At 45.3% G+C, this 27,589-nt stretch overlaps 1 protein-coding gene across 4 annotated transcripts; it reads right to left on the bottom strand.

Moving 5' to 3' along the window:
- Positions 1-1,977: 1,977 nt before the first annotated feature.
- ZNF217 (zinc finger protein 217) lies at positions 1,978-26,928 on the bottom strand. 4 transcript variants are annotated; one of them, XM_081290451.1, is made up of 6 exons: positions 26,910-26,928; positions 11,877-13,652; positions 7,959-8,075; positions 5,766-7,292; positions 4,150-4,283; positions 1,978-2,188 (listed from the first exon to the last, which is right to left on the bottom strand). In XM_081290451.1, the coding sequence occupies exons 2-5, from the start codon at positions 13,273-13,275 to the stop codon at positions 4,174-4,176; spliced, it is 3,153 nt and encodes a 1,050-aa protein (XP_081146577.1). In that variant the 5' UTR covers positions 13,276-13,652; positions 26,910-26,928; the 3' UTR covers positions 1,978-2,188; positions 4,150-4,173. The 4 variants fall into 4 exon arrangements, with proteins under 4 accessions (XP_081146577.1, XP_081146575.1, XP_081146576.1 ...); XM_081290449.1 differs by lacking the exon at positions 26,910-26,928 and adding an exon at positions 24,559-24,787; XM_081290450.1 differs by lacking the exon at positions 26,910-26,928 and adding an exon at positions 24,240-24,521.
- Between the last annotated feature and the right edge of the window lie 661 nt (positions 26,929-27,589).

A 27,589-nucleotide genomic window follows, 5' to 3' on the forward strand; every position in this document is an offset into this window, starting at 1 on the left:
GCTACATTTTATGAGACTTTTAAATAAAACAAATTGGGAACCAAGAACAAATAAAGACCAAAAACCAAAACTGCAAAACACCAAATCTATATTTACATCCACATATAATAACATAACTTTAAGCTGAAATATATCATAAATAAAACAAGTAATGTCTACTGTTTTGACAACTTAAGTATCAACAATTAAAATAAATCAAATGGAATGAAATAAATACATAAACAAAAAATCCAACAAATTGTACCTCTATTATATGTACTGTTGTCTCAAAGGAAAAACACATACAAAACCAGTAGTATCCCAATAGTTAATACTGATGGACAAAAAACATATCTTGAAGTACAAAGGGCTGTGAAAAAAATTTGATATTTTTATGCATTCAGAAATGTAGTTGGAAAACAGAGATTTGAAAGCCCCCAAAATTTCAGCATAACACAAACTGACTTGTTTGCAAATAGATTTGGTGATTTTTTTTTTTAAATACAGGTTTAAATTTCAGCCCGCTATTATCACATCCCCCCTTTTAAGATTTACATTTACAGTCACAGCAAGCTTTCTGTAACACTTACTGGATTAGGCAAAGACGGAATCAATCATCTTGCAAATGTGTTAATCTTCAAAAATAGGCTATAAAAAGTGCAAAACTATGAAAACAAAATCTAGATTATGTACATATGGCTCAGCTTGTGAACAGGAAAACAGGTAATAGTGTCCACTTTCCTGATACGAAGCACTTTGCTGCAATGCCAGCAGACTGGTCTCAGACTGGGTCTCCCCTGAACAACACGGGAGTTAAGACTTCTACCAATGATGCCCCGCGTTGCATAATGAGAAAAAAAAAAGAAAAAAAATCAGGATTATTTGAGCACTTTACCCTTGTCCTACAGAGAGGAGCAGGGCAAGAAAAATTAGCAGTGCAAATTTATTTTTGAAACAGTTTCTTAATAAAACATTTTGTGGTTACTAAGCCCATGAGCTGCTAATAAACTCAGCCATGGACAGCACATTAAAGGAACATAAAGTTAAAACATCTATTGAGCCAGCTGCTGTCTGTCCTTTCTAAAACCCAAACTGCATGTGCACCAAGAAAAACATGGTGGCTGCAAAACCCAAAGTGGGAAGGCTACTGAGGTTCAGGCAGACTCCCAGGAGGTGGGGCCCACAGGTCCTCGGTCAGAACAGTGTCATCAATTAACTTCTCCAGTCCCTGCTTAACCAAATACTAGACACATCAAGACTTCCGAATACAAGCCTAGAGTTTTCTCAAAAACCTTTCATTCCCTTTAAAATTGCTTCCTAGTATTTGTAAGTTAGCTTTTTTTTTTTTTTACATACTAATTTAGGCAAACACCCCCCAAAAAACTGAATTTCCCCCACAAAATGATTAATGATAGAAAACAAACCAAAATGGCTCCTCATGGAGTTTGGTATGTTAACTCCAGATCTGGATGGACTGGAGGAAGGACTTCTCTGCCCTCCAGTGAGGGCTGCAGCTGGGAAGGAGACCGCGCCTCCAACCCCCCAGGGCACACGCTGGCAACATCTGCAGTAAGAGGGTTCCAAGTTCGGAACCGCTGACCTCAAGACCCTGTAGCACGTTTTCAGAGAGGGTCAATAAGTCCGTTAACAACTGTGTTAAGACAATAGACTGCGGAGGATTCAACATAATACAAGTCATTGAGAATTTTTTTTTAAAAAACATACATTTTAAATGAGCACAAACAGCAGAAACTGCTCCATGTGTTGAGCTCAACTAGAGAAAAGGAACACACAGTATTTAAACAAGCAGTTTACAACATAGATATTTACAGAGTTTACCTGAGGTGCAAGCATTATATATTTTCCTCCACCCCACCCTCCCAACCCCAAATGATTCCTTTTCAGCAGCACTCAAGTATGCAAAAACTCCACTTATTTGGTCAATTCTAAAAAAAATATTATTCAGGGACAAAATGGAGATTTCCAGTCCCCATTGGGTACAGCTCAACTGTTCCAACTAGTTTTTTTATTGCTATTTGGTACAAAAGTTAACAGAACAACTTTACAAACTGTAGTGTTCCTCACATGTTCTTTACATGTTCTATGTACAGTACAATCACAGCTTATTTCAGTAGCTTTCACCACTCGCCTTCTCAAAGATGAACTAAAATTTATTTCACGGAGAGTACAAACTTATTTCCAGCAAGACCTACGGGGGGGGAAAAAAGTTACAGCTGATTAAGATTAAAAAAAAAAAACAGTTAAAAAAGATTTTTTAAGTATATTAAACAAATAAACAAATGGAATCTAGAAATGCAATGTGTTCCATTTAAAGTTCAAACTCTGCAACAAGTATCAGGAGACTATGTAGATAAAGCTGCACTACTTAAGAGATAATTCAGGGCTGGGGATGTGGCTCAAACGGTAGCGTACACGCCTGGCATGCGTGTGGCCCGGGTTCGATCCTCAGCACCACATACAGACAAAGATGTTGTGTCTGCCGAAAACTAAAAATAAATATTAAAAAAAAAAAAATCTCTCTTTTCCTCTGTCTCACACTCTTAAAAAAAAAAAAAAAAAAAAAGATAATTCAACCAAGAATTAACACTTAGTACCAAATACATCAATTCTGGCAAAGGTCAATACCTCCCATAAGAAACTAGAAACTTACACAGTAAGAAAGAAAAGTATAGAGATGGGTCTAGGAATATTTAACAAACAAAATGTAACTTAGAATAATCTCCCCTCTGTGAAAAAGGGGGCATGAAACATTTTATAAGCCTCTCAGCAAGTGTCTATCAAGGTACCATTGATACTCCAGGCCATGGGCCAGGGGTTGAGCAAAGGTGTCCCCGCAGTGAGCTAAGCTAGTTCACAGAACACAAGCTCTTTAATCAGTCCCCTGATCTGCCTGCTCATGTCACCTGGACTCAGCCTGGTCTCCTGCGATGACATCACTTCCCACACCTTCTGCCCATGCCCCCTCACTTAAGAACAACTACATAAGGCTGGTGTGGCCCTGGGAGAACCTCGTTTCTGTGTCGCTGGAGAAGCTCTGCCCTGGATCCTAAGCACTTCTCCTGTTTGTATCCTGGTGTCTAGGAGGCACCAGGTGAGAGACTGCTCCAGGAGTAATGGTGAGGACTTTATAAAGGAACAAGTACCTGAGTGGGAACAAACTCTGTCCAGGGATCCCAGTCTTGTTATTCACCTGGGAGTATTAAAGCGACCCTAGGGAAATCATCCTTACACAGATATCCTGCCCTGTCTAAATCCCAAATGAACAAGTTAACGTGAGATAACCATGACACTGGACTCTTACGGAGCTACTCTACACTTGGCATACAGACCCAACATCAAAATAAACTTGTTTGTTTCTATCCTAATGCCTTTTCCCAACAGATAAGGATTTGAGAAGACTTTTTTTTTAATTTTTTTTTTTTTTTACAAGTAGTTGGACACAATACCCTTATTTAGTTTATTTTTATGTGGTGCTGAGGATCGAACCCAGGGCCTCACAAGTGCTAGACTAGCGATCTACTGCTAAGCCACAATCCCAGCCCCTGAGAAGGCTTTGAATAAGCTCCTCAACTAAAACATTGGGCACAAGCTTGGATTCATGCGCACCTAGACAAAAACCAGACTTCCAGACATACATGGGTGAAGGGGACCTTGGGCAAGTTACGTAATCCTAGACTCAGTCACCTTGTCACCAAGGTGTACACAGCACCTCCTAACCCTGCAGCACACACACTTTATTTTCTGCCTGCAGGCTGTGCAGTCTGTCACAGCTACCTAACTTTTCTGCTGGAGCAGAAAAGCAGCCATGAAGAGTCAGTAAACAAATACACAGCTGTATTCCAATAAAGCTTTATTTACAAAAGTCTTGATGAAGAGCCAGTTTGCTGCCCCCTGCTATAACAAGGATTAAATGACTACTGATCATGAAACACTTCATTCAATACCATCCCAAAGTAAATGCTTAGGAAACTCAGGGGACATGATTGATGATTGTTTTACTATTATCCCCACTAATATCCAAAACCCTGAGCACTGTCACCTGAATTTTAAAACACCTAAAAAAAAAAAAATCAAAATTAAAAGCAAATTTATTTTGAAATATATTAAGTAAAATCAACACATTACATATAATGTAAGACATAGACTCACCTTTCTTCCCAAAAAAATAGGAAATCAAGTTTTTTTGTCATTTGGTCGATAATGTGCATTCCCAATGAAATTCTCATAGTTCCTCTTTTGCAGCATGCTGCTGGATAAGTGTTGGTACGACACAGGCCTTTTTCCTGGTTGGACAGAAAGTGTAAAGGGGCATTTAGGGTCAAGGTCAAACAACTGGGTAAGATTCGTACGGGCTGTTAGTTGATTTTCAAAATTCCTACCACTGATAATCTGATTGCTTTATGCCACAACACAAGAAACCATGTACTTGTTTGCCCAGTTACAGTGAATTGTTTGAGAACATTAGCACAAAACTTCAAATTACTAAAAATCTACCTGCCAGGTTATCATTAGTAAGGATTTTTACTAACCAAAGGACAATGGCACCATAATGTATTTTAAATCTATATTCATCATGAGCCAAGACTATAGAAGAGAAAGAAATAAAAGGCCTATTCAGAAGAGGACTTGACTTTTGTCATCAGGACATTTTGATATACATCCATTCTAAACACTGTGGGAGTGGAGAAAGTGGACACTTTTAATCAAAAGGCAGCAAAAATTACTATTTCATCACAACTTCAATAAAAACCACTGGAGTGTGTGAAAGCAATTGTTTTTTAATTCGATATCCCTACCAGAACAATCGGCATATCAAGTTATCCTTGATAGACTGTTGTCACCACTTAGAATCCTTAATCTGAAAGTAACAGGAACTAAAAGGTTTGAAAGGGACCTTGTCTCTCTGGGACAATACAAACCAGCATGGCTTGAAGCCAGCAGGACCATACCAAGCTCAATCAAGCTCACCAGGCAGGACACCTGGGATGCTCTACCTACCTTTCCACATGCTGGGTATGTGCCACACACTCTATACAAGGATGCCAGAAGAAGACACTTCCATGGGCAAACTCCAAAATAATATAAGTTTACTATGTACACATAAGGGAAAATAATTCTTTATAATCCACTTGATAACAAATACAGGGGCTGGGAATAGAGCTCAGTTGGTAGAGTGCTTGCACAGGCAAGTGGGATGCATAGGCCCTGGGTTCAATCCCCAGCACCACAAAAAATAACAACAACACTGGACAGGCAGTACAGTTCTAGACTTCTAACATCAGAACCTGAGAAAGAGGGCCAGAAGTTCCCTGGCTTTCTCTCCTGACAGGACAAAGGGCCTCCTACTGTACTTACTGAGGCCCCCTGCCAGCTATGTGTAAAGAAAGGTGGCAGGCCTGCATGGATTATCCTGGGAAGGTAGGAAGTACTCCCCCAAATCCCTCGGCAGGCTGGGTGCACAGGAGAAAAGGGGCTATCTGATGAAGGGATGGGCTTAAACGGCACGCGGAAGGAAGGAAGGGATTGGACCAGTGGCTCTCGGTCGTAGTTTTCAGGATCTAGTCCACAAGGAGAAAACTTAAAGTGCTATTAATATCTCGGGAGTGAGATTCAATCCTGGAGAGTTCCGCTCTGGAGGATCATAAACCTCTGCCAAGCCTAAGGTCTGTCTACACCCCTAAGGCCTTTCTGGCCCCTGTGCGGGACAAAGGCTAGCTAGCCCCCCACCCAGGCCTGGGTGAACCCGAGGGGCGCGGTCGCATTACCTTCCAGCGCAGGGCCGGCGGCCGGATGCCCGGCGGGCGCGCAGGCGTACAGCGGTCCCGCGGCGCCGTAGGGCTTCTGCACGGTCAGCACACCCGGCGCGTCCGCCTCCCCGGCACTCAGGAACCTGGGCTTGGGCGGCAGCACGGGCGGCGGGCACACGCACTCCTGCGCCAACAGCGAGGTGATGCTCCTGACCACGTGGTACTTGGGCACGTCATAACCCCTTCTGCCATTGGACGCCGGCTGCTCCGCGTCCAACGCGGCCGCACTGGACTTGAGTCTCTTGGGGAGGGGCTCCCCGAAATCCGCCACCGAGCTGCTGGCGCTGCGGCTGCAGAAGTAGTCCCTGCCCTGCGGAGCCCACGGGCCTTCCGTCTTCGGGGGGTGGTCGACCGCGGCCAGGCCGTTGCTGCTGCCGAGGGCGGGCTGCGGAGGGGCGGCCGCTGCGAGGGGTTTCGACTTGCTCTCGGGTCTCCTCGTCTTCTCCGGAGCCGGGGAAACGCTGGGCTTGGAGAACATCTCGGGCTGCGGCGGTCGAGCGGCGCCCTGGCCCTGGCCCCCGCTGCCCTGCTGCGGCCTCTGAGACTTGAGGTTGCTTGGCGCTGGGGTGCCGGGGTCCAGCCCGGCGGCCGTCGGGGCCTTGCGGGCCTTCTCAGGGGGCAGAGCCTTGGGCTGCGCTTGCGCCTGGACGGCCGGCCGCGGCTTGGGCTTGTGCAGACTGGCGAGCGGCGGCACGTCCTTCCCTAGCAGCGCGGGCGGGCAGCCGGTGCGCCGGCTCCGCAGCAGGGACCTGCTCCTGCAGTTCTTGTGGATGTCGGGGTTGTACTTGTGCTCCAGCCGCTGGTGCATCATCAGCACCTCCGGGTAAAACGTCTTGAAGGTACAAAACGGGCAGGTGATGCTGGGGATCAGACTCTTACTCAGAGAAATTGCCGGGCAACTGTGAAGAGCCCCAAGGGACAAATTTAAAGGTTTCTCCTGACAGTCCACACTTGTCTGGTACTTGCGCTCCGCTGTGCTCTCTGCCTTCTTGTCCCTGTGGCCCACCGCCACCGCCGAGGCTGCGATGCCTTCCGTGGGGGGCGCCATGGCCACCTCCGACTTACAGAGGTGATCTGCCTGAGGTTCAGGCGCTGGTCTCTTTTTTAACAAGTCCATGTGAGCAGGGGCAGGATTTCTGCTCACTCGATCAGCGCCGTCATCAGCTGCATTTTTATTGAAATCCTGAGTATCTTTTTGTGCTGGTGAGAGGACAATGCTGCCCCGAACGTTCGTCTCCTTAAGTTGCTTTGCAGGTGGGCTACCTTTAGCATCTTTGGCACCATCAAACAGTCTCTTCAAATTTTTGGTCTGTGAACCGTCAGCGGCTAATTGTATATCTTGGGTCTCCTGACTTTTACCCTCACTCTTGGCTTCCACGGCAACCTCCACCTGCTTATCCTTGTGGTGTCTCTCCAAGTGATACCTCAGAGATGTCTTCTGGGCTGCAGCATAGTCACAGAATTCACATTTGTATGGTTTTTCACCTAAAAAGAGAAGCCACAATAAGTTATGAGAAATGTCCAAATTTAACTATAGAGACTGGAAGAATCTATCAAACTGGTGGTGAGTTCTTTCCCTGATGAACCTACTAATCTTAGCTGGGATTTCTCAGGACCTGTTTTATCACCCTTACACTACACTGGAAACTAAAAAGTAAACGCATATCTTTACCATCTAGTTGAAAGCTTGCTCTTAACTTATCTTCACCATAGCCCTATGGATATGATTATGATTAGCACCCTCTTCCAGCCAAGAAGAGGGGGCACAGGAAGACTGCTCAGCAGGCAAGTGGGTGAGATTCAAGTCCACACTGCCTCCTCAAGCCACTGTTATCAAGGCTTCCCAAATCTAAGACTACTGAACGGTTGCTCATTTTGTTCTAATTCTTAAAAACGACTTTAAAATAGAAAATTGGGGCATTTAAAATGAGTTTTAAATAAGACAGGATTCAGTAGTAGTAAACTAAATAAACCAACTTCAAAAGAGGAACAACTGTTCAAGTTACCATGATAGTAAAAGAATAAAAATGACAGCTGCAATTGGCACGCTGCACATTTATTCCCAAAACTATTCCAAAGTTCTAACACAAAAACAGAAGTGCATCACAATTCTTTTAGCTAATACATGCGTTAGAAAACAAAGTCCTTTACCTGTATGCGTTCTGAGATGAATATTGAGGTAATAATTTGAACGGAAAAACTTTCCACAATAACTACACTCTCTCGAGGATGCAAGATGCTTTACTTTTCCTCCATCATCATTTTTATCTTAAAGCAGAAACAAAAATATTCATGTAAGAAGACAGCTGAAGCACATGGATCAGGCATGTTGACTTGAATATATTTGATATAAACATTTTTGAAAGGCATGAAAGAATTTTTCTATTAGTTCAGGAATAGAAACGAAAAGGCTAGAAACACACCAAATGCTGCTGTGGAGTTATTTGAGGTTCTGAAGCTTTGTGGCATCTGCTTTGTTTTGGGGGATAGCAGAGTGCACTGCTTTGATTGGGGGATAGCAGAGTGCAAGATTCGGTTCTCTGCCTTAATCACAAAGTTAAGCGTAATGCACTCGGCTGCACAGGTGGCATTCCACTCCCTCCACAGGGAAGGCATAGGACCTGGCTGGCACTCCCGGTGCCTGTACCCCTGGCAGGGGTGACCACCTTCTTTAGAACTTAGGAGGATGGAGTCAATATAAATCATCAATTCTCCCAACCACAGAAAGAAAAGTGTTTAAGATTAAACAAATTACCACTAGATGGCAGCAAGCACAACCTAATCTTCACCAGCAAAGAAAGCTTGGTATTGGGCAAACTCCTGAGAAAGTCTGTCAAAATTTAGCAGAAGTTTTAGAAAGCCGGGTATATTGACCACAAGAATTCACATGGGCAGACAAGGTGCTAACTTTTGAACTTCAGTCTTTACAATCAGTGTATCCTATGCACATGAATCCTCAGGGATTCTAAGTACAGGATGATTGATGAGCGGCAAGCACACCAGCCCTCCCTCCAGACAGCTGGATGTGCAAGAGTTAAAACATCCTCCACCTGAATATTTTAATTCTAAATAAATACTCCCTGTGGCAGATCATATTACACACATTACAATATTAATGACTCAAACAAATTTCGGTCATGTCTTAAAATTTGGCATAATTAGGGCTGGAGGCAGAGCTCAGTGGCTGAGTTTCCCTAACATGCATAAGGCACTGGGTTCCAAACTCAGCCCAAATAAAAAAATTTTTTTTTAAAGTAAAAAAAACAGCAGTAACTAAACTGGCCATTTGCCATCTGAAACTACTATTTCCAATTCAGTGTCCTCCTCCATTTTGCATTCAAGATTGCTTATAGCCAACTAATTCAGACTCACAGACCCTGGTGAGTCTTCATGTAAGAAGGCAGGACAATACAACCTCCACTACCCTACACCTGGAGTCCCATCTAAGACAGTGTCTCCACCTACAAGACTACAACCCCTGACCTGAAAAGAGGCACTAGGAAGACTTTTAAAAATTAATCACTGACTTTGCTTTCTTAAAACTAAACCTAAAGAAAGTCAGGTTGATAGTACAGTAAGATCAGCCTGGACTAGAAAGCCACATAATCACATCAATTTAGGAAAATCTATTCCCTAAATATGGAACATCAGCTTTTTCTTACAACCACATCCAACTAGTTGAGTTTCTAGCTGGGTTTGAACCTGTATATTTCCTACTTCCAGCTCTGCAATAGGACTTATGGTATGTTGCATCATAAAGGTCTTTATTTTAGAACAAAGGATGTGAAGTTCCCACATTTGCCTGGCTTCTTCTGCCTTTTAGCATCACACTTCACAGTGCTGCTGTTTAAAGCAGAGTAAACTTTTTAAACAGAGGGCTATTGCAACAACCCATGGGAGCTGAAGACAAGGGTAGAGGAACCAACTCTGCAAACAGGGTAATGGGAACAAAGAAAAGTTAAGCAACAACAATAGGCCATAAACCACACAGTGGCACAACACACTCAAGCCAAGCTATGGCGCTGCCACGTGGCTGGGTCCTGTCTCCACCTGGAGGACCTAGTCCAGTTTTGCCACTCTACCTACTAGTGACTGGCCCTTCCCTTTTTTCTCCCAGGGCACAGGGCATCTCCCAGCACTGACCCCAGGAGAGATCACTCAGCTGATGAGAAGCCTATGGTCAAAACCTTTTCTATGATGTCATGAAGGGACCGTCCTATTTTCTCTAGATGTCTGGTACTGAAGATTATAATATGGTGTGTGCTGGGCTCCCTGTGTCCCAGGAGCCTCTGTAGATTATATAGCCAATAGGAAACTCAATAAATCAATTGGGTTGATTTATCACTTAACCAGAGAGAGAAGTGGGCACTGGATTAAAAATGGGTGGCAGGGGAATTGGAGTTGTGGCTCAGTGGTAGAGTGCTTGCCTGGCATGTGTGAGGCACCGCACAATAAATAAGTTAATTAGAAAAAGGTCCATGGACAACTAAAAAAAAAATGGGGAAGAGTCTACCGCAGTGTGCCTTTGAGAATACAATTTCATGGGAAGGAGAAGAAGGCATCTGTTCTAACCAAGACCACTGGTTTGTAAATGATGTCGTTTCTCCGTATTCACTTGTCGATTACACATCCTACACATCGGATGTTTTACAAATGTTTTAAGCAGCAGAATCCTTTACTCAAACAAATATTAAGCCAGGCCAGGTGACACACGCCTGTATTCCCAGTGACTCAGGAGGCTGAATCAGGAGGATTGAAAATTCAAGGCCAGCCTCAGCCAATTAGCCAGACTGTCTCAAAATAAAAAATACAAAGGTCTAGGGATGTAGCTCAATGGCAGAGCACCCCCAGGGTTCAATCTTCAGTAACCCATCCCCCCAAAATTTAAGAAGATCTGAAACTCCAGGTGACATGAGGATGGGATGCAAGACTGGACATGGGTGGACTTCTCGCGCCATAGATGCCACCCACTAGGATAGGAAACAAGATATCAGCTAGGCCTTGGCGCTGGTTTCTGCTTCTATAAATGCCACTGACACGCTGAGTTTACTCAACAGTGAGATTTCTTAAAATTCTCTTTGGTGTGAGCCAGGCACAGCGCCACCCGCCTATAAATCCAGCCACTTGGGAGGCTGAGACAGGATCACAAGTTTGAGGCCAGCCTTGGCAACTCAGCAAGACCCTGTCTCAAAATAAAAAGGGCTGGGAACGTAGCTCAGTGGTAGAGTACCCTGGATTCCATCCCCAATGCCTAATTTTAAAAACACTTATGTTTCTATCTATAGATAGATATAACATGCATAGTACATACACACACATTCCACACACCTTCACATTGCACACACACCTCCCTTTCAGGTATTCACACTCCCTGTCCCTGACTTTGCAGACAAACCACCTGAGTTCCTGAGGGACCTATTCACAGACCCTAGCCTCCCTACGCACAGGAGAGGGTCATCAGAAGTACCAATGCCTCTCCCAGCAGTCACCTCCTGGCTCTGGCTGACAGGCATCCCAGGGCATTGTGACCACTAGACATGCACTGGAGTAGAGACAACAGAACTGGGAGGTGACAGATACAGTTGGTTTACCAACAAAGTAGGAATGTCAGAAAACCCCAGTGATGGCTAGGGCTCCCAAACTGGGTGATGACGTTCCAGGCCATGTCACTCTAGTGTAGGGCCATCCTGTGCGCTGCAGGATGTCCAGCAGCATCCCTAGGCTCCACCCACAGGGTGTCAGCACACACTACACCCTGCACAGCTGAGACAATCAGAAAAATCTCCAGACACTGCCAGATGTCAACTGACTGGGGGCAAGATCACCCCCACCAAGAGCCACCATTGAGCCTGAGGCACAAGGTAGAAGAAAATGGGTGTCCCCTGTGGACAGAATTTACAGAGCAAGGAGAAACCCTAGCAGGCCTTTAACTCGACTCTGTTATTACAAAAATGAGAGGGAGGGCCCGCCGGGTCAAGTGACGCACGGTGGCACCAAGAAGGCCTGGAAGAGGAACCCCGCTCGGAGCCCTCCCAGCCAGTGTTCTCCAGGACACACGGAGCAGCTTACCCAAATGCAGCCCTTCAGGGAGCCCATCCTCAGACCCATCTTCAGAGCCACCTTCTCGGTCCACAGCCCCACCATCATCCAGAGCAGTGGTGAGGTCTGGGGAGCACGTCCCAGGCTGCCTTCCATCCACGGCCATGGTGGGCGACTCAGCGTCCGCCCTCCTGTCCCGCTTGTGCACACGCGAGTGCAGGACCAGCTGGTGGTAGGTCCTGAAGGCCCGGCCACACTCAGAGCAGTGTGTGGGCTTCTCTTTGTTGCCACACACCTTGGGGTCCGCGTCCGCGGAGGGCACCTCACCATTGGTGTGTCTGGGCTTCTCTTTGTCTTGCGAGAGCCCTGTGCAACTGTTTTTACTTGTTTTAGACTTTCCAGAACCTTCCGATTTACTCCCACTCCAAATTTCTCCAAGTTCTTCTTTTTCAGAACACGAGTCGTCATTGTCGGTGCTTCCCTCCTGCCCGGACTCCTTCACTTCTTCCTGGGCGATGGCAACCTTCCCTTTGGTGGCCAGCTGCCACGCCTGGTAGGTGGTGAAGGGATCCAGCTGAGGTATGCACCTCATGGGCCTGCTCCCAGACTCAGGGTGAGATCTGGGCATTAAGTTCAAGAACTGCAGAAACTCCTCCCGCGGAGACGTCATTCCCTCCTGCATTCCCTCTTGCTGAGAGTCGGTCTGTGTACTGCTGGTACTGGAAGCAGTATCTTTGGTGTGTACCTTACTGTGCTCAATTAGATTTTCTTTATTTGGAAATAGGAAGCCACAAACCATACAGATCTTGTAAGGAGATGAGATGCTCCCGGCCACGTGTACCTGGACAACTTCATTGATGGTGACAGGACTCTCCAGGCCTTGCTGCAGTTTGTTCCTGGCACCCGACTTGCCATTGTGCGTCCGCATGTGATTTTTAAGGAACCACGGCTCCTTGAATCTTCTCCCACACATGTTGCACCCGTAAGTGAAAGAGTCCTTGTGTTTCTTCATGTGGATCTCAACATCAAAAGCAACTCTAAATGTCTGTCCACATACTTCACAGCTGAATTCTTCATTTTCTTTGCAGCTCGTGTCCTTTGGTGGTTCTGTTCGCACCTGACTTTTATCCAAAGGACTGAGATACTCAGCTTCCACACGCAAAACTGCTGGCTCACAGAGGGTAGGCCGGTGCTGCATTAAGACGTGTTTGTTAAGGTCTTCTGCATGTGTGAAGGTCTGACTGCAAAACATGCAATCCAAGGGCATAAATCCTTCTATCTGGATGATATTTTTTTCTTGTGAAGCTCTGAAAGGTACAGCAGTGGTCCCTTTAATTGACAAGGCATCACCCACCTCCCCCTGGGTGCCAAGAGCGCTGCTGATGACTTCTGGTCCATCCATGTACACTAGTAGGGATTGAGTTGGCATGTTCCCTGATGTGCTAGGACTGTGTACACAGAAGACTCAAAGTTCAGCTGGGGAATTTCTGGAGTTGGAATAAGGCCACTTTCAAGACTTGTCACTCACACCTCCAGCAGCTCTGGGCTTCAAAACTAGAGCAAATATGTACTGTAAAGTTCAAAGCAAATTGTATACTCCTCCACCTTCTTATCTTCAGAAGTTTGTAGGAAGTGCAGTGACAGAGTGTCACTGGCTCTTTGCACAAACAAGGCACAGATTGCCTGATGCTGTGATCCAGACACAAATCAGCACCAAGCGTTAGTCCTCCTGGTCTCCATTGAGTGAGCCCTGCCACTGAGCAAGAAGTTGATGCCAGCAATATGGAGACAAGGGATTTCCAAAACCTAAAGAGAAGTAAACAGAAGCCATTAGCTGCACTTGAAGGACAGGCGGACAACACAGTTCCTCCACGAAGCAGAGATGGGACCTAATGCAACTGCCTCCCTTAAACTCACTCCCGCATCCTGTTCAACATGCTAGTTAAGCTGCCCCCAGTGCTTCCCCAGCCAGCACACTTGTATATGTCACACGGCCAAGAGCTCTGAAAGGCACGGTGCTTCACTCATCTCAATCTAAAAGGTCAAGTTTTAGGGCCGAAATTGTTAAATTCAGCTGAATCTATTTTAAATGTCACTAAGACGCACACAGGTACCCTAGACACAACTTCCACAAATCTGAAAACTATTAAGAGGTCATGAAAAATCAGATGACAAAATTGAACCACTTCAGGTAAAAATCTTAAAAGCCAATCCCCAAAACTGCCTTACACAACCAAATTACCAGCAAGAACAAGATACGCTCAAAGGAAGGCTCCAAGGTGACACAGATCAAAAACATAAGCATACGAAACAGAAACAATTCCTCTAGTCCTCACTGCAGAGACAGAACACCTCAGAACGCTCACTCTTCTTGGCAACAGTTCTTTGATGAACTGGGGTTCACTGGATATTCTAACCCCCAACCCGCTGTCGGCATCCCAGGTTGCTCTCAACCACTCTGTGCCCTCAAGGAGCACCAGGCAGGCTTCCCAGTCCAAACAACAGTAAGGCAAGGCATAAAGCTGCCTGCCTGCTGCACCTGCACATCTCACTAAAGCCCATTCCAACACGCTTACTCTTCCATCAGAAAATAGACCCTCCCGGTTTTTAACCCCTCTTGCTCATTACAGGTTGGCCAGGTGGAAAAGGATTACTTTTTTTAAAGTTGTGCAGACTCTGATTTGGAGGCTAATTTTCACTCTTGGAAGAGAATTAGTCTCTAAAGCCAGTACTCTCCACTCTTAGGGCACCCAAAGGACTTGTTTCTAAATAGTCCCTTTTACTTTAAAACTTCAGCTGATTATTCCTACCAAGAAAACAAAGACACACAAACTGCTCCCACCACAGTCAATACAAAACAAAAACACACCACCTCCCTCAGCTGCCCAAGTCTCTTCCTCCTCTTCACACTCAACCCCTTATCTTTGGTTTTGAATCAATTACAGCTTCTTTCCTACAGAGGACTCCAGACCAGAGATGAGGGTGGAGAAAGAATACCAGTGTTTTATCTTAATTTCTTTCTGTTCTTTGTTGCAATCACAATGGAGGCTGGTTACCTTCCTGTGTGACCTAAGAGAACACGGCAGGCTCCTGAGTTCTAGCCTGGCTTAAGGCAGGACGGCTCTTAGAGCACCCAAGGTCTATGGTTCGGGGAGAGAGTGGCTCACAGAAGAATACCCCATGGCTCTGTGACTCCAGATGTTGTGATGCTCCACTGTGGGGCTAACAACTTACTCCACAGAATTCATTGAAGGCCAAGGTCCAAGCAGTATTTTAACTGAAGAACTGAGCTGCAGATTCTAAGAAAGAGATGATCACACCCTGACAGCACTGTTTTTTTTTTTTTTTTTAAAGAGAGAGTGAGAGGGGAGAGAGAGAGAGAGAGAGAGAGAGAGAGAGAGAGAGAGAGAGAAAGAGAGAGAGAGAGAATTTTTAATATTTATTTTTTAGTTCTCAGCGGACACAACATCTTTGTTGGTATGTGGTGCTCAGGATCGAACCCGGACCGAACTCGGGCCGCACGCATGCCAGGCGAGCGCCCTACCGCTAGAGCCACACCTCCAGCCCCGTGACAGCACTGTTTTCACCAGCCAAAAACTAGAGGAGAAATACACAATGCATTGAGTTCTATAGAAAGCCACAGGAGTGATTTCAATTTGAATACATTGTCACTTATTTGAGGTCTTTCCTCCTCTTAAGGGTTAAAATACCCCTTTTCAAAAAATGAAAGTGCCAAGTAGTGGAGTGTTTTATTACTACTAGTGTCCTTACTTGGCAAAATCAAAGTCATCCCGTGTCAGACATCAACTATTCTTTAAAGGAACTTTGGCTGGGCTTGGGGTGCAGCTCAGTGGCACCTACAGAGCAAGCACCAGGCCCTGGATTTGACCCTCAGTATCCCAAAAATAATTTTTTTAAGTTTGGGTTCTTTTGCCAATCCCTTTAAATTTAAAAATTTAGGAGAACTCCGCCTATTTATAATACCCTTTCCAAAAAAGACCCCATCCTTACAATCAACTACTAGATGAGAAATTTGATGTGGGTATATCCCTTTTTCCATCCAGGGTACCAGCACAACTCAATTTCTGTAAATAACATCTTGGAAAGGAGGTTTGGCACCATTTTTATCTGTAAAATTTTCAAATGTCTGGGGCCTACGGAGGTCAGCACAGCTCTGTAGGACAGTACCTTCAAGACACTTCAGGAGAGTGAAGGCCTGAAAAGGAGGCAGAGCTGGAAAGGATGGAAGGAAAGAGCTCCAGTCTCACTAGGTGGAGAGATGGAGACGTGGGCGGGTCCCAGAGGAAGCTTCCAGGGCAGGTTCTGATGGCCACAAACTGCGCAGCTCTCCTGGCACCAGAGGACCTTGAAGTCACCATCGAGGCTTGCTCCCGCCTTTTTCCAGCACAGCCCCTGCTCCTCAGTAAAGCCTACACCCTCCAAACCTTTCCACCGTATCTAAAACCATCCTGTCAGGAGTTGGATCTGGTGACGTGTCTTTAATCACAACTACTGAGAAGGCTAAGACAGGAGGATTCTAAATGTGAGGTCAGCCTGGGCAACTTAGCAAGACCCCATCTCACAAAAAAAATAAGAAGGGCTGGATCTGGGGCTGTAGCTCAATGGTAGACCACCTGCCTGGCACATGTGAGGCATTGGGTTCAATCCTCAGCACCACATAAAATTAAATAATAAGAAGAGTTGGGGATGTAGTTCAGTGGTAAAGCACCCTTGGGTTCCATTCCCAGTGCCTTCCCCCCAACCCAAAAAAAAGAAATGAAAATTAAAAGGCTGCGAATGCAGTTCAGTAGTGGAGTGTCACTGGATTCAATCTCCAGTACTATAAAATCATCCTGTTTGGACAAATATATATATAAATACATATACAATTTTAAGATTAAAAAAGACAAAAATAATTAAAAACATCCTGTTGGCCTGCTTCTTAAAGTAAGACCCTAAGATAGCAAAGCCCTGCTGGCTTATTCCCGATGCCCTGGTGCCAACACAGAGTTGGTCCCTCAAAATACACCTGCACAACCAGACAGCAAAGAAGCGAGGTGCACACCTCTGGCCACATCCATCAACCATAACCATCTGATATTAAAATTAGCATGAGTGGCCAGGCCTGGTGGCTCAAGCTTGTAACCCTAGTGACTTGGGAGACAGAGGAAGGAGGATCCCAAGTTCGAGCCAGCCTCAGCAACTTAATGAGGCCCTGTTTCAAAATGAAAAATAAAAAGGACTGGAGGAGTGCTCAATCCCCAGTACCAAAAAATAAAATTAATAATAATGTGAATGGTCATCCAAACTTCCACATGGCTACCTAAGACTGCTATCTAATTACACCTCTGCAGTCTCAAGACTGGAATAACTGAAAGCAGGAATCATTTTTGATCACACAAGGTTGACCAGCACAAAGAAAACTGCATCAGTTTGGGGGCAGAGGTGTAGTTCAGTGCTAGAGCCCTTGTTTAGCCTGCATGAAACCCTGGGTTCTGTTCCAACCCCACAAAAAAAAAAAAAAAAAAAAGCCTCGCTTGAATTTATACCCTCTTCTCACGCAACCCACCAAAACAAATCCACTGAGCATGCCACGGAAACCTCTGCAAGCAAAGGCCCTGGCTCTGAGATACCACAGAATTCTTCAACACTAAAGCACCAAATAATCCAAACCAGGTGTCCATTACTTAAAACCAAAATCTTTAAAGTGGTTGTGATAACAAAGAGTTAAATAACATCAAAACTTACCCAACTGAAAATTAATCATTGTAATTAGTGTGTAACAACAGTGTGTCTTTCAGAACAAATGGAGGGAGAAAGAGGACATTCTAACCCTGATTCAACACCACCACCCACATACTTCTAGTGGGCAGTGAAGTACACATTCTCAACACACCGAACTTATTAAAAAGAAGAGACTTTTGCAAAAAAAAAAAAAAAAAAGAAAGAAAAAGAAAAAAAAAGGTGGAGGGGTGAATTACTGGTGATTTACTGGGATACTTCACCACTGAGCTGCATCCCCAGCCATTCTCATTTTTTGATAGGTCTCACTAAATTGCTGAGACTGGCCTTGAATTTGGGATCCTCCTGCCTCAGCCTCCTGGGCTGCTCTAACTACAGGGGTGCACCTTTGCATCTTGTGCAAATAATCTGTACCCTAAGGCACCTAAGGCAAGTGGCTATTCAGTACAGAGGCAGTGTCTGAAGGAAAAGGAAGGTTCAACTTACACTGTGATCACTTAAGTAGGAACTTTTTTTTTAATGTACCACAACATAATCTTTGAAACTCAGTAAGAACCACCTAACTATAGCTGCCTGAAATAAATCTGTTCAAGTAACTAATTAGATAGTTATTTGTGTCTAACTACCTGTGGATCTTAAAATTAGCAAACATTACACATTTCTCAATCAAAAGCACCACAATGTGTGTTCAACCAGGGGCATCTGCCGTCTTCCTGGCAATGTCTGTGGCTGGAGATGCCTTGAGACAAGCCCCTCACTGCTCCTCTAAACAGCTTATCCCACATCCTGGACAAGGGGCAGTTAGTTAGCCACTACAGGACATAGCAGTGAGGTATTGCAAATCCTCAAAAATTGTCAAAAACACATAAAAATTCTACCTATAGTCAAGTAATTTGCAGTATTCATACAAATCTACTTTTTCCCAAGTTAGAAAAGTGTCCAAATAAATGGTTATTGAATCAGTCAACTTAAAGTCTACTCTCTGACCCATCATCTCCGTCCTCAAAACTATAAATGTAACTCCAAACTCTGGTTAGGAACTTGGAAGCTTTAAGTTTTTCCTTTATGTTTTACACATATTACTTTTCTTAATCCTACAAATGAAGAAAACTACATAGTGTCTACAATAGCAACCAACACCTGGAAATTTAAATCCTTCAACAGTATCAAGGAAATTACCAAGGTCACATCCACAAGCTAAACAGTCAGCCCACATTTTTTTTTTTTTTTTGTGGACAAAGGCTTGAGTTAAGAAAGATTAAAATATCCAAAGTTTAAATTCAGCATTACAACCCAAACCATCACAGGCAAAAGAATGATCAAAGGCAGAACCTGGGACACTATCTCATTGTTTCAAAATTACATACAAATACTCAGGCCTAAACAGGATAAGAAAAAATGCCAAATGTGTGTGTGTATCCACATATATATATTTGATTATAACTAGAAATGGCTTGATTCAGCCCAAATCAGGTAAGGTCTGCTAAAAGGAACTTAATAACTTAAAGCACCATGTATTAGTTTTAGTTTCAAATTATCAATAGTAGTAGATCTATAAACTGGCTTTCAAAAACTCCACCTTGATCTGAAAAAGCCATAAGGAAAATTAATATTTTTTAATTTTGAATTAAGCAAAGCTATCAGTGAATTTCTTCTATTACTTGTACTTAACTAGTATGACCCTAAATATTTTGAAAAGATCTGGCAGGTCTAACCACACCCCAGGGGAGGGGGTGGGGGAAATATCATCAATTTAAAAAACAAATTGTCCTATCTTTGCCTGTTAAAACTCTACAAAGAAAACACTTACACGAACATACCTACACACATAAGTAACTGTATGTCACAAAGTATGATACCTGTCACACTGCATCATACACACACAAGACCACTCTTCCCACAAGGCCAACCATCACATCCAAATTAAACCCAACTGAACTAACTTCAGGATCAATAGAAGCAGAGGCAATGCCTGGGTCCTGAGAGCCTTCTTTAGCAATGTCTGAATATCCCCCCATCTTCTGTTGACTATTAAAATCATATCTGGTTCTTGTAAGTTACCTGTTTGCCTTCCAATCTAAGGCAAAAAAAAAAAAAAAAAAAAGTCTCCTTTCAATAACCTAATCACTATTCAAAAGATAAATATATGAAACTGAAGAAAAATTTTATAAATTACCACCCCCCAAAAAGGAGGAAAAAAACATTTCTGGTATAATGGTATTTTTAAGTTATCCTGATTTAGTACAAGCAGAAAGGTTAAAAAAAAATACTCCTAATTGGTTCAAGGACAAAACCCATCTGGAATCTAAAATTACCATCCATTTAACTACATCTTCAATTTGAAAAGTTGGCAGACTACAAAGTAATGAACACCAACACAAGAACACTACTCAAGCCCATTAGGAACCAGCCTGACTTTGGGGTAGTGTGGGTCAAAAACAACTGGTCAGGCTTAAGAACAAAAGCCAGGGAATTAAATTCTTTCAGACAACTTACTCAGCTGTCTTTTCAGGTTTAGTAATTTTATTTCTCAACTTTATCATAAAATTACCAAACTGGCCCCAAATTTCCAGTAACTCGGTTATGTTGATACCCTGGGCAGGAAGTAATGGGGATGTTAGAACAGTCGGGTCAACAAATGTTCAAATGTAAGTCCTTTAAAAAGGAGCACTCCAACGTTAAATATAAAAGGGTGATCTGTGGTGGCAGCTGGCTAACAGGGGCTTCCCCCTCTTTACTTGGAGAAGAGATGTGTAGAATTGAGTGTGCTCGGCATGAGCTGAAGATTTTAGGAAAGAATGGTCCCTGGTTCTTCTACTTCCTTAAAGTCAGATTGCTATCTGCCCTCCTGGTCTAAACTCAAAAACCTTTGCCCCACATACCACTGCAAATTTGTCCAAACTATATCACCGCCTGGAGAACAATAATCCAGATCACCTTACTCTGAAAAGGCCCATTTCAGAAAAGTATTTATTCCTGCCCCCAAAATGGGGCCATTAAGTAACATTCAATAATCAGGCTTCCCACCCCTATTTAAGAAATTTCCTGCTGTCTTTGTGTAATATGTTCTTTCTCCCATGTGCATTTAAACCAGTTAGCTCCCCTCCCCCCAAAATCTGGAGATAAGGGGCTTGAGAATGAAGACTCCTCTATTGTCACAAGCTTAATTTACAAGCTGTAACTAAGCACTTCCCAATAAAATTTAAATATTCAATGACTGGAATTTCTTCAATTTTGGTAGCTGTTCTGTACATACCTTCCAGGTTTTTATTTTTTAATACTCTGGTAATTTGAGAACTATTCTATATATTCCAACTGTAATGATTTAACTTAAAATCATTACATTTATTTTAGTTTATCAGCATACCCCTCCACCTACACGTCATGTTTCTCATTCCTACTTATAATTGTAAGGCTCGAAAGTAGAGCCCCAGCAAAGCACTTCAGCTTTACCTTTTCAATTCATTTATTAAACACACTGCCGAGGGATTAAACTGAAATGGGAAGTGAGGAAAGAACCACTTAACAAATCATACCCAGCAACCTCGAAACCCGCAACACAGGCCACACTGGCACACGAGGCACAACCACACAAGATGATTTTTTTTTTTTTTAGCAAATGGAAACAAAGCTTATGAAATTAAAAAAAAAAAAAGCCCCATTTATTTTCAGAAGAGTGTCAAATAAAAGTAGATCCTATTTTAAAGCAGTATGTTTTAGGCAGTCAAGGGTCATTAAAACTACTCAAAAAGTTCTTATCAACCAATATCATGTTTGTGGCAACTGTGAGAAAAGAATGCAATTTGATAAAGTGGAAAAACATCACATCTTCTGGGACCCCCAAGGCTCTAATCAAGCATCTCAGAATTAAGAGTGCTCCAGGGTTGGGAAATGGCAACCCTGCTGTGGCAAAAACATACCATTTCATAATAAGTGTTGTTAAAAAAAAAAAACTGATTAGCATTTATCTACAATAAGGAGGCAGACTTAGTCACGGCCAGACCATGTATTCCTTAATTATTTCATCAGTTTGTAAGTGACTTGATGATTAAGTCTTATTTTCAGATTTCCTCTAAAACAAGTCCACTGGAAGGGGATTAGGGGCTCCCTTCCTCCCTCAAGTTTCACTGCCAAAAATGGAGAATTACAAAGACAATGCAAATCTCCCCACCTTAAAGACAGGCAGCCAAAGTCAGAACTTTCACTCCCCCTCCTCCCTACCACCTGGGGGGGAAAATTGTGCTATTATCAAAATAGATTCTTAAGGGTGAGGGGAGGAATTTGTTTCTACAGATTTTTTCTGAGTGGTGTCTTACTTCCTTTTTTAAGTAAGAAGTGAAAGGGAATAATATGAACCCAGGACAACTGCTCAACTTCCATCTCACTTGTTATTTACAGCAAAGGTCAAACTGCAAAGTGGTAGGAAGGTGTCCTGAAGATAAAAGGATTAAAAGAAGCTGTAGACACTAAAAAAAAAGTATGTGTCCTTCACCAGTAAGTCATAATCTTTCCCTCCACTTCCTCCTCTGGTATGCAAATAAACGTACCATTCGAAAGGACTGGCCTTCCTCCCCACATCAAGTAAAATTCCAAACCACCAGATTATTAACCCTATTCTACAATCCAAATAAATTATAAATCTTGTAACTACTGACAACTGAATTTTTAAGTAAGTCATTGCCACTTGAATTTACCACTTACATAACCGATTAAAACTGGCAGAAATGGGGAGGGGGAAGGGGTGACTTCAACTAAAACATGATTAAAAAAAAAAAAAAAAGACCCAAAATACTACTACAGTCTCCAGAACACTGATCAAAACAGTATCTAAAACAAACATGACTTCTCCGAAGGAAAAAAGTCATCTACCACTAAGGACACACCTTAAAAGTTCTTAGCACATTAACTAAGCAAGCACAAACTAGTGGTTTGACTTGTATTTTTCAGACAAAAAGCAATTAGGTTATTACGCTGCACTTGTCACTACAGACACATAAAGCCTTTTTTAGAAACTCTAGATCTATTACTCAGCCTCAAAGTATTACAAAATTTAGCATTTTAAGTCTTATCAAAGAAGTCCATCCACTTCAGGAGGAAAGTACAGTAAAATAAGAACTCTAATGTACTTCCTGAGACATACAAAGAGAAGGTGGAAGGCCCCTACCTAAGTCGCCAGGCCTGGATGGCAGCTGTTGTTACCCTGCCTCTTCTTTTGTAGGGCTTAATCTCATGTCAAGTCATTCAACCAACTCAAAAGCGATGAAGACATAATTGAATCAACCTGAACTAAATCAGACCTAGGCTTCTTGAAACATACAGCTTAATGGTTCCAAACCATCTACCAAACTAGGAAACCAGCTACGCTGTGGCTAGTACACACGGTGGTCAATAACACGACCCTGAATAGGCCCCCGGACCTCGGCAACCGCCACTTATTTAATCCGTGTTTAGGAATGTCCAAGGCTTCAAGCCCTATAGGCTGATTCAGAAAGATAAATTGAGGCTCAAGAACAACACATTGAAACCCTAACCCTGGAAACGACTACCCTTTTCCTGGGGAGAAACGAGGGGGAGGGTTTCTGCGGCTCCAGTGAGGACAGGCCACTGGGGTCCCAGGAGGGGCCACGGTGGCTTCCCAGGCTCCTGTAACCGAACCTTGAGGAAAGCCGGCTCTCCCCACCCCCACCCACCCCACCCGCCCAAGAATGCGGCTTCCCGTCCTCGGTGGCCCTGCCCCAATCCTAAAGTGTGGGTCCGGGACCGGCGCCGCCTGCGCCCTCGGGCGGACCGCCCAGGCAGCCCGGCTGTAGCCCCGGCCCAGCGGCGCCCCGCTCCCCGTCGCGTGCGCTCGTGTTTGGGGCCAAAAGAGTGCAGAGAGCTCTGCATCGGAAACCCCGCGTCCCACCACCCAGCGCCTGCCGCAGAAACTTCCCTTTAAAGAGAAGAAACACTCTCAGGCTAACACTTCAGTCCCCCCAGCCCTTTAGAGTTCCCGGCTCTGCCTCCCGCGGCTCTAGGTTCCCCCACTGGAATCCAGAGTTGCAAAGACGTTCTTTAAGAGTTTATGGGGCACCAGAAGTTTTTGGAAAAATCTTTAAAAGGAAAAAAGCCAAACCACCTTATCACACACATCCTGGAAACGCAGCCCTGTGCGCCGCGGGCTCGGGGATGGACAGGCGACCCGGGGCTCCCGGGACGGACTCGGGGCGCCCCGAGGGGGACTGAGCGGGCGAGGGCTGGGGTCCGCGGCGAGGCCCGCCCCCCGCGGCCCCCGCGGACGCGCCCCCCGCCGGCCGGTGTGGACGGCCCGGCCATTGTCTGCGGGGGACGCTTGTTAGGACGCATTGTTTTGGCTGTTTCCAACTTGCCGGGCCCCCCGGCCACCGCGGGGACCCCGCGCCCGCCCCTCCGCGCGCCCCGTGGCCCGGGCGGCGAGCGGGAGACCTGCCCGCGGGCACCAACTTTTCGTAGAGCCCCACTGCGGCCCTCGCAGCCGCGGCCCCCGCCCCGGCCGCGAAAACCGGGACCCCCGCCCGGCCCTGGAGGGCACTCGGAGGAGCGCGGCGGCCGGGCGCGGGAGCGCGCCGCCCGCCCAGGGAGGGGCGCCCCTAAGAGCGGGCCGGGCCGGGCCGGGGCCGGGGCGCCCTTTACCTGCGGCCGGGGCTCGGCCCTCCCTCGCTCACGGCGGCCGGCTGCTCTGACACCGCGAGCCGGCGAGGTTTGAATGGGGAGGAGCGGGCGGAGGGCGGGGAGGAGCAGGCAACGCGAGTTCGCTCGGCCTTTTGTGCGGACACCTCCCGGTCCCGCGCCCGCACCCGGCCCCCCAAAAGAGACGGGGGCCCGGGGCTGAGGGGCGAAGCCATCCCCTCGGACGCCTCAGCCTGGCGCCGGGAAGACCCTCCCCCAAAAAAGAGCGCTCCCCACCCCCACCGCCACCGCCCCCGCCGGAGGATTTGGGGGCCGGGCTCACCTCGGGCGCGGGGCTAAGGTGAGCGGGGCGGGGTGCGCACGGGGGCAAAGGCGCGGGCGCCCCCTACTCGTCCGCGCGGGGACAGTGCAGGCGCGGGGGTCCCTAGAGCCGCCGAGCGCGGCGCGTCCGGCGCTGGGGGACTGTTGGGTCAGAAAGTGCTCGGAGCAGCTGTTGCGCCCTCCCCCGGCCCCGCCGCTCGGGACGCCCCGCCTCCGGCCTCCACCGGCCGCCCGGCCACGCCCCCGCCCCGCCCCGCGGTCCACGTGATCTGCGCAGGCGCGCCCCTGCCCCGCCCACCGTCGCGGACCACGCCTCCGGGCGCGGGCACGCGGACGAGCACGCGCACACGGTGTTCTCGCCCAGAGTCTCTGGCGCACGCGCGCGCCTTGCTGCCGCCCCCGCCTCCTCCTCCCGCCATCCGGCCTAACGTGGCCGGCCCGCGCCCCGGCGGTTCCAGTGACAGGTACTCGGGGAGGGGGCCGCGATGGTAGTGCGCAGGCGCACAACCTACCCTCGCCTCGCAGCCTCCCCCCTCCCTTGCAAGGTGTGCCCAAGCGAGGGGAGGGGCTGGTAGCCGAACTCTTGGGTCATCCAGAATTACAAAAACCCTATACAATGGTTTGGGGTACGTTGGAAGATACTTATGTACAGAAAGCACTTTTTCAAATACCCTTCAAGTATGAGGAAGGAAAATGAGATAAGATGATTAATTATTTTTCTTTAAATTAGAATCTTCATAAAGCTAATTGTGATCTTTTTTTTTTTTTTTTCCTAAGAAGCTGGGCTTGCTTTGCCCTTATTTCAGATTTCTAAATTTGGCCTGAATTCCAAGAAGCTATTAGGTTTGATAGAAATCCTGTGGATGAAACTAGACTAAAAGTGGGGACAAAAACAAACACAAAAAACTAGCCATTCCTCCTCTTTTCTGCACCAACTTATTTAAATCGTTTCCCAACTATTTTCTTCCTTGCTTACAAGAAGAAAGGATGAAAGAAAGAAAAGGCAGGAAAAGGTTATGATTCCAAAGGTCTGAGATATCCCCCTATCTCAACCAAGCCCCAAGGAGGAACCATGGATGAAACATCACATCGACTAATTTTTCGGCTCCAAAATGCAAATTAATGCAAATGTGAAATGGATCTATGCAAGTCGCTACAAACAAAATAGCCAAGTTGTTTTTTTAAAAACTGGCCTTCAGTGTATCCAAAATGGAAAACCTTAAAAACATATCAAGAAAAGCACTTAAAATATATCTCCTACATCAGAAGGAAAAAAAAAAAAAAAGCACTACAAAAAAAAAAAAAAAAAATCCGGAACTGGTGAGCAACGCAATCCTTAATAAATAGGAAAAGGAATTTGAGAAGCCAGCTTAGCAAAGAGGAAGAGCTAGACCAGCCTAATGTTTTGCTGTCATTTTATATATAACTACTAGCCCCACATATGGTCTGGTTAGTCTTTTTTAGAAAGGAAGTGAATCAATTACTTACTCACACTTAATTAATTAGCAGTGCCAGAAGTAGATCCTTAGGCCTGCACTGTTTTGTTTTGTTATGTTTTTTTCACGGCAGTACATGGATATTGATCATTTTCAGTACTAAGTTCCTTTTCTCACAAAAGATGAATACCTTTCCTTAAAATGTTTGTTAATACCTTATGAATATTCACACTCTAAAACATACTTCAAAAACACACTCTTCATGAGCAAGAAACTTCACTTTATCAAAACAAATGACTTGTGAGCCCTGCTCCAAAACAAAGAAACTATGAACAAGTGGCACCAGGTTGAGTCTAACCGTAGTGTAGCCTCACTCTACATGTTAATAGGTAACCTTTGAACTCTGAAACCTTGAATGCTGTAAACACAATAGCGCGGATAGTTAAAAAACCCAGTGTCAAAATGGAGCAAAAAGAAAAGTCTCAACTTTTCAGTAGGCATAGGGAAACAATCAAATATTTTGACAAATAATCGTTTCACTAAGAACAATGGGACTCCGGCTCACAAACCTAGTTGCTACTGAATTATTTTTGGAGCAAAAGAAAAAAAAAAAAAGGTGGTGCTTTTTTTCCCCTCACAAAGCCACGACTTTGTCGAGCATTATGGCATCATAGGGTAGTTACTTTCTCCTCCCCTTCCTCCTACCACACACACACAAAAAAATCTTATTATGTTGTAGCTTTTAAAACTGAAAGAGAATTGTGTTAACTGATCTATCTGCTAAGAGTTCTGTATGTGATCCTGATGTTTGAGTAAAGAATTACAAAGAGCCTTAACTCCTGGAGACCAGCCAACAAAACTGGGAAATCGTTGCAAAATTCTGCCAGTGACTGACTGCTGGGTTGCAAATACATACTGTTTTCAAAAGGCCGCGGAGCGAGGATGTGAATTCGCGGTGAGGGCTTCCTCCCTCAGCACGTAGAGGCTCACACGCCTCCGATTTATATGGAAAGCGTGTGTAGTTCATTAAAAATGGAAACTCCAAAAGTAACAGGAGAACACCAGGAACATTCAGTTTCGTAATACGAGCTAAGAACTCGCTTTATGGTATGGAGTGAAAACTAAAAATGGAACGTTGGTCTCGGAGCCCTGGCTCCGCCCACGCGTGCTCCAGCCTCGCCTTCACTGGGGGCCAGACCCGCTCCCAACGAGTCAGGTGCTGCCAAACGCCAGACGCGGAAAACAAAGAGGGGGACCCGCAGAGCTGTGCCCGCTTGTGAGCCCACTGCTCGGGACAAGCTGCCCCCAGGAGGGCCAAGAAGCAAAGCCCCACTCAGCACCTCTTAATGCGACAACCATCAGCTTCACCTCTGTTTTTCCCAATCACCCACTCAGGCCCTCCTTCCCAATATGCGCCTATAAAGTCACATTATCTCTGATTTGATCCGAGCACTATCAGGCCTCTAGGTTTGGCTAACATCTGATTTTTCTATCCAGATCCTGCTTGCCCCAGCATTCTCGGGTCTCATAACAACAACCAAAAAAAAAAAAAAAAAAAAACTTCTGATTTGCTGATTTTAATAGTTATTGGAATCA

This window comes from Spermophilus citellus, assembly GCF_964194105.1.
Source record: "Spermophilus citellus genome assembly, chromosome: 4".
Taxonomy (NCBI): Eukaryota; Metazoa; Chordata; class Mammalia; order Rodentia; family Sciuridae; genus Spermophilus; species Spermophilus citellus.

Coding starts and splice junctions, on each gene's coding strand:
- ZNF217 (XM_081290451.1), bottom strand. CDS start 13,275: ATGCCAACTCAATCCCTACTAGTGTACATGGATGGACCAGAAGTCATC. Junction 8,076..11,876: donor CCCTGAAGGGCTGCATTTGG/GTAAGCTGCTCC, acceptor TTCTGCTTTAAG/ATAAAAATGATGATGGAGGA. Junction 7,293..7,958: donor TCATCTCAGAACGCATACAG/GTAAAGGACTTT, acceptor TTCTCTTTTTAG/GTGAAAAACCATACAAATGT.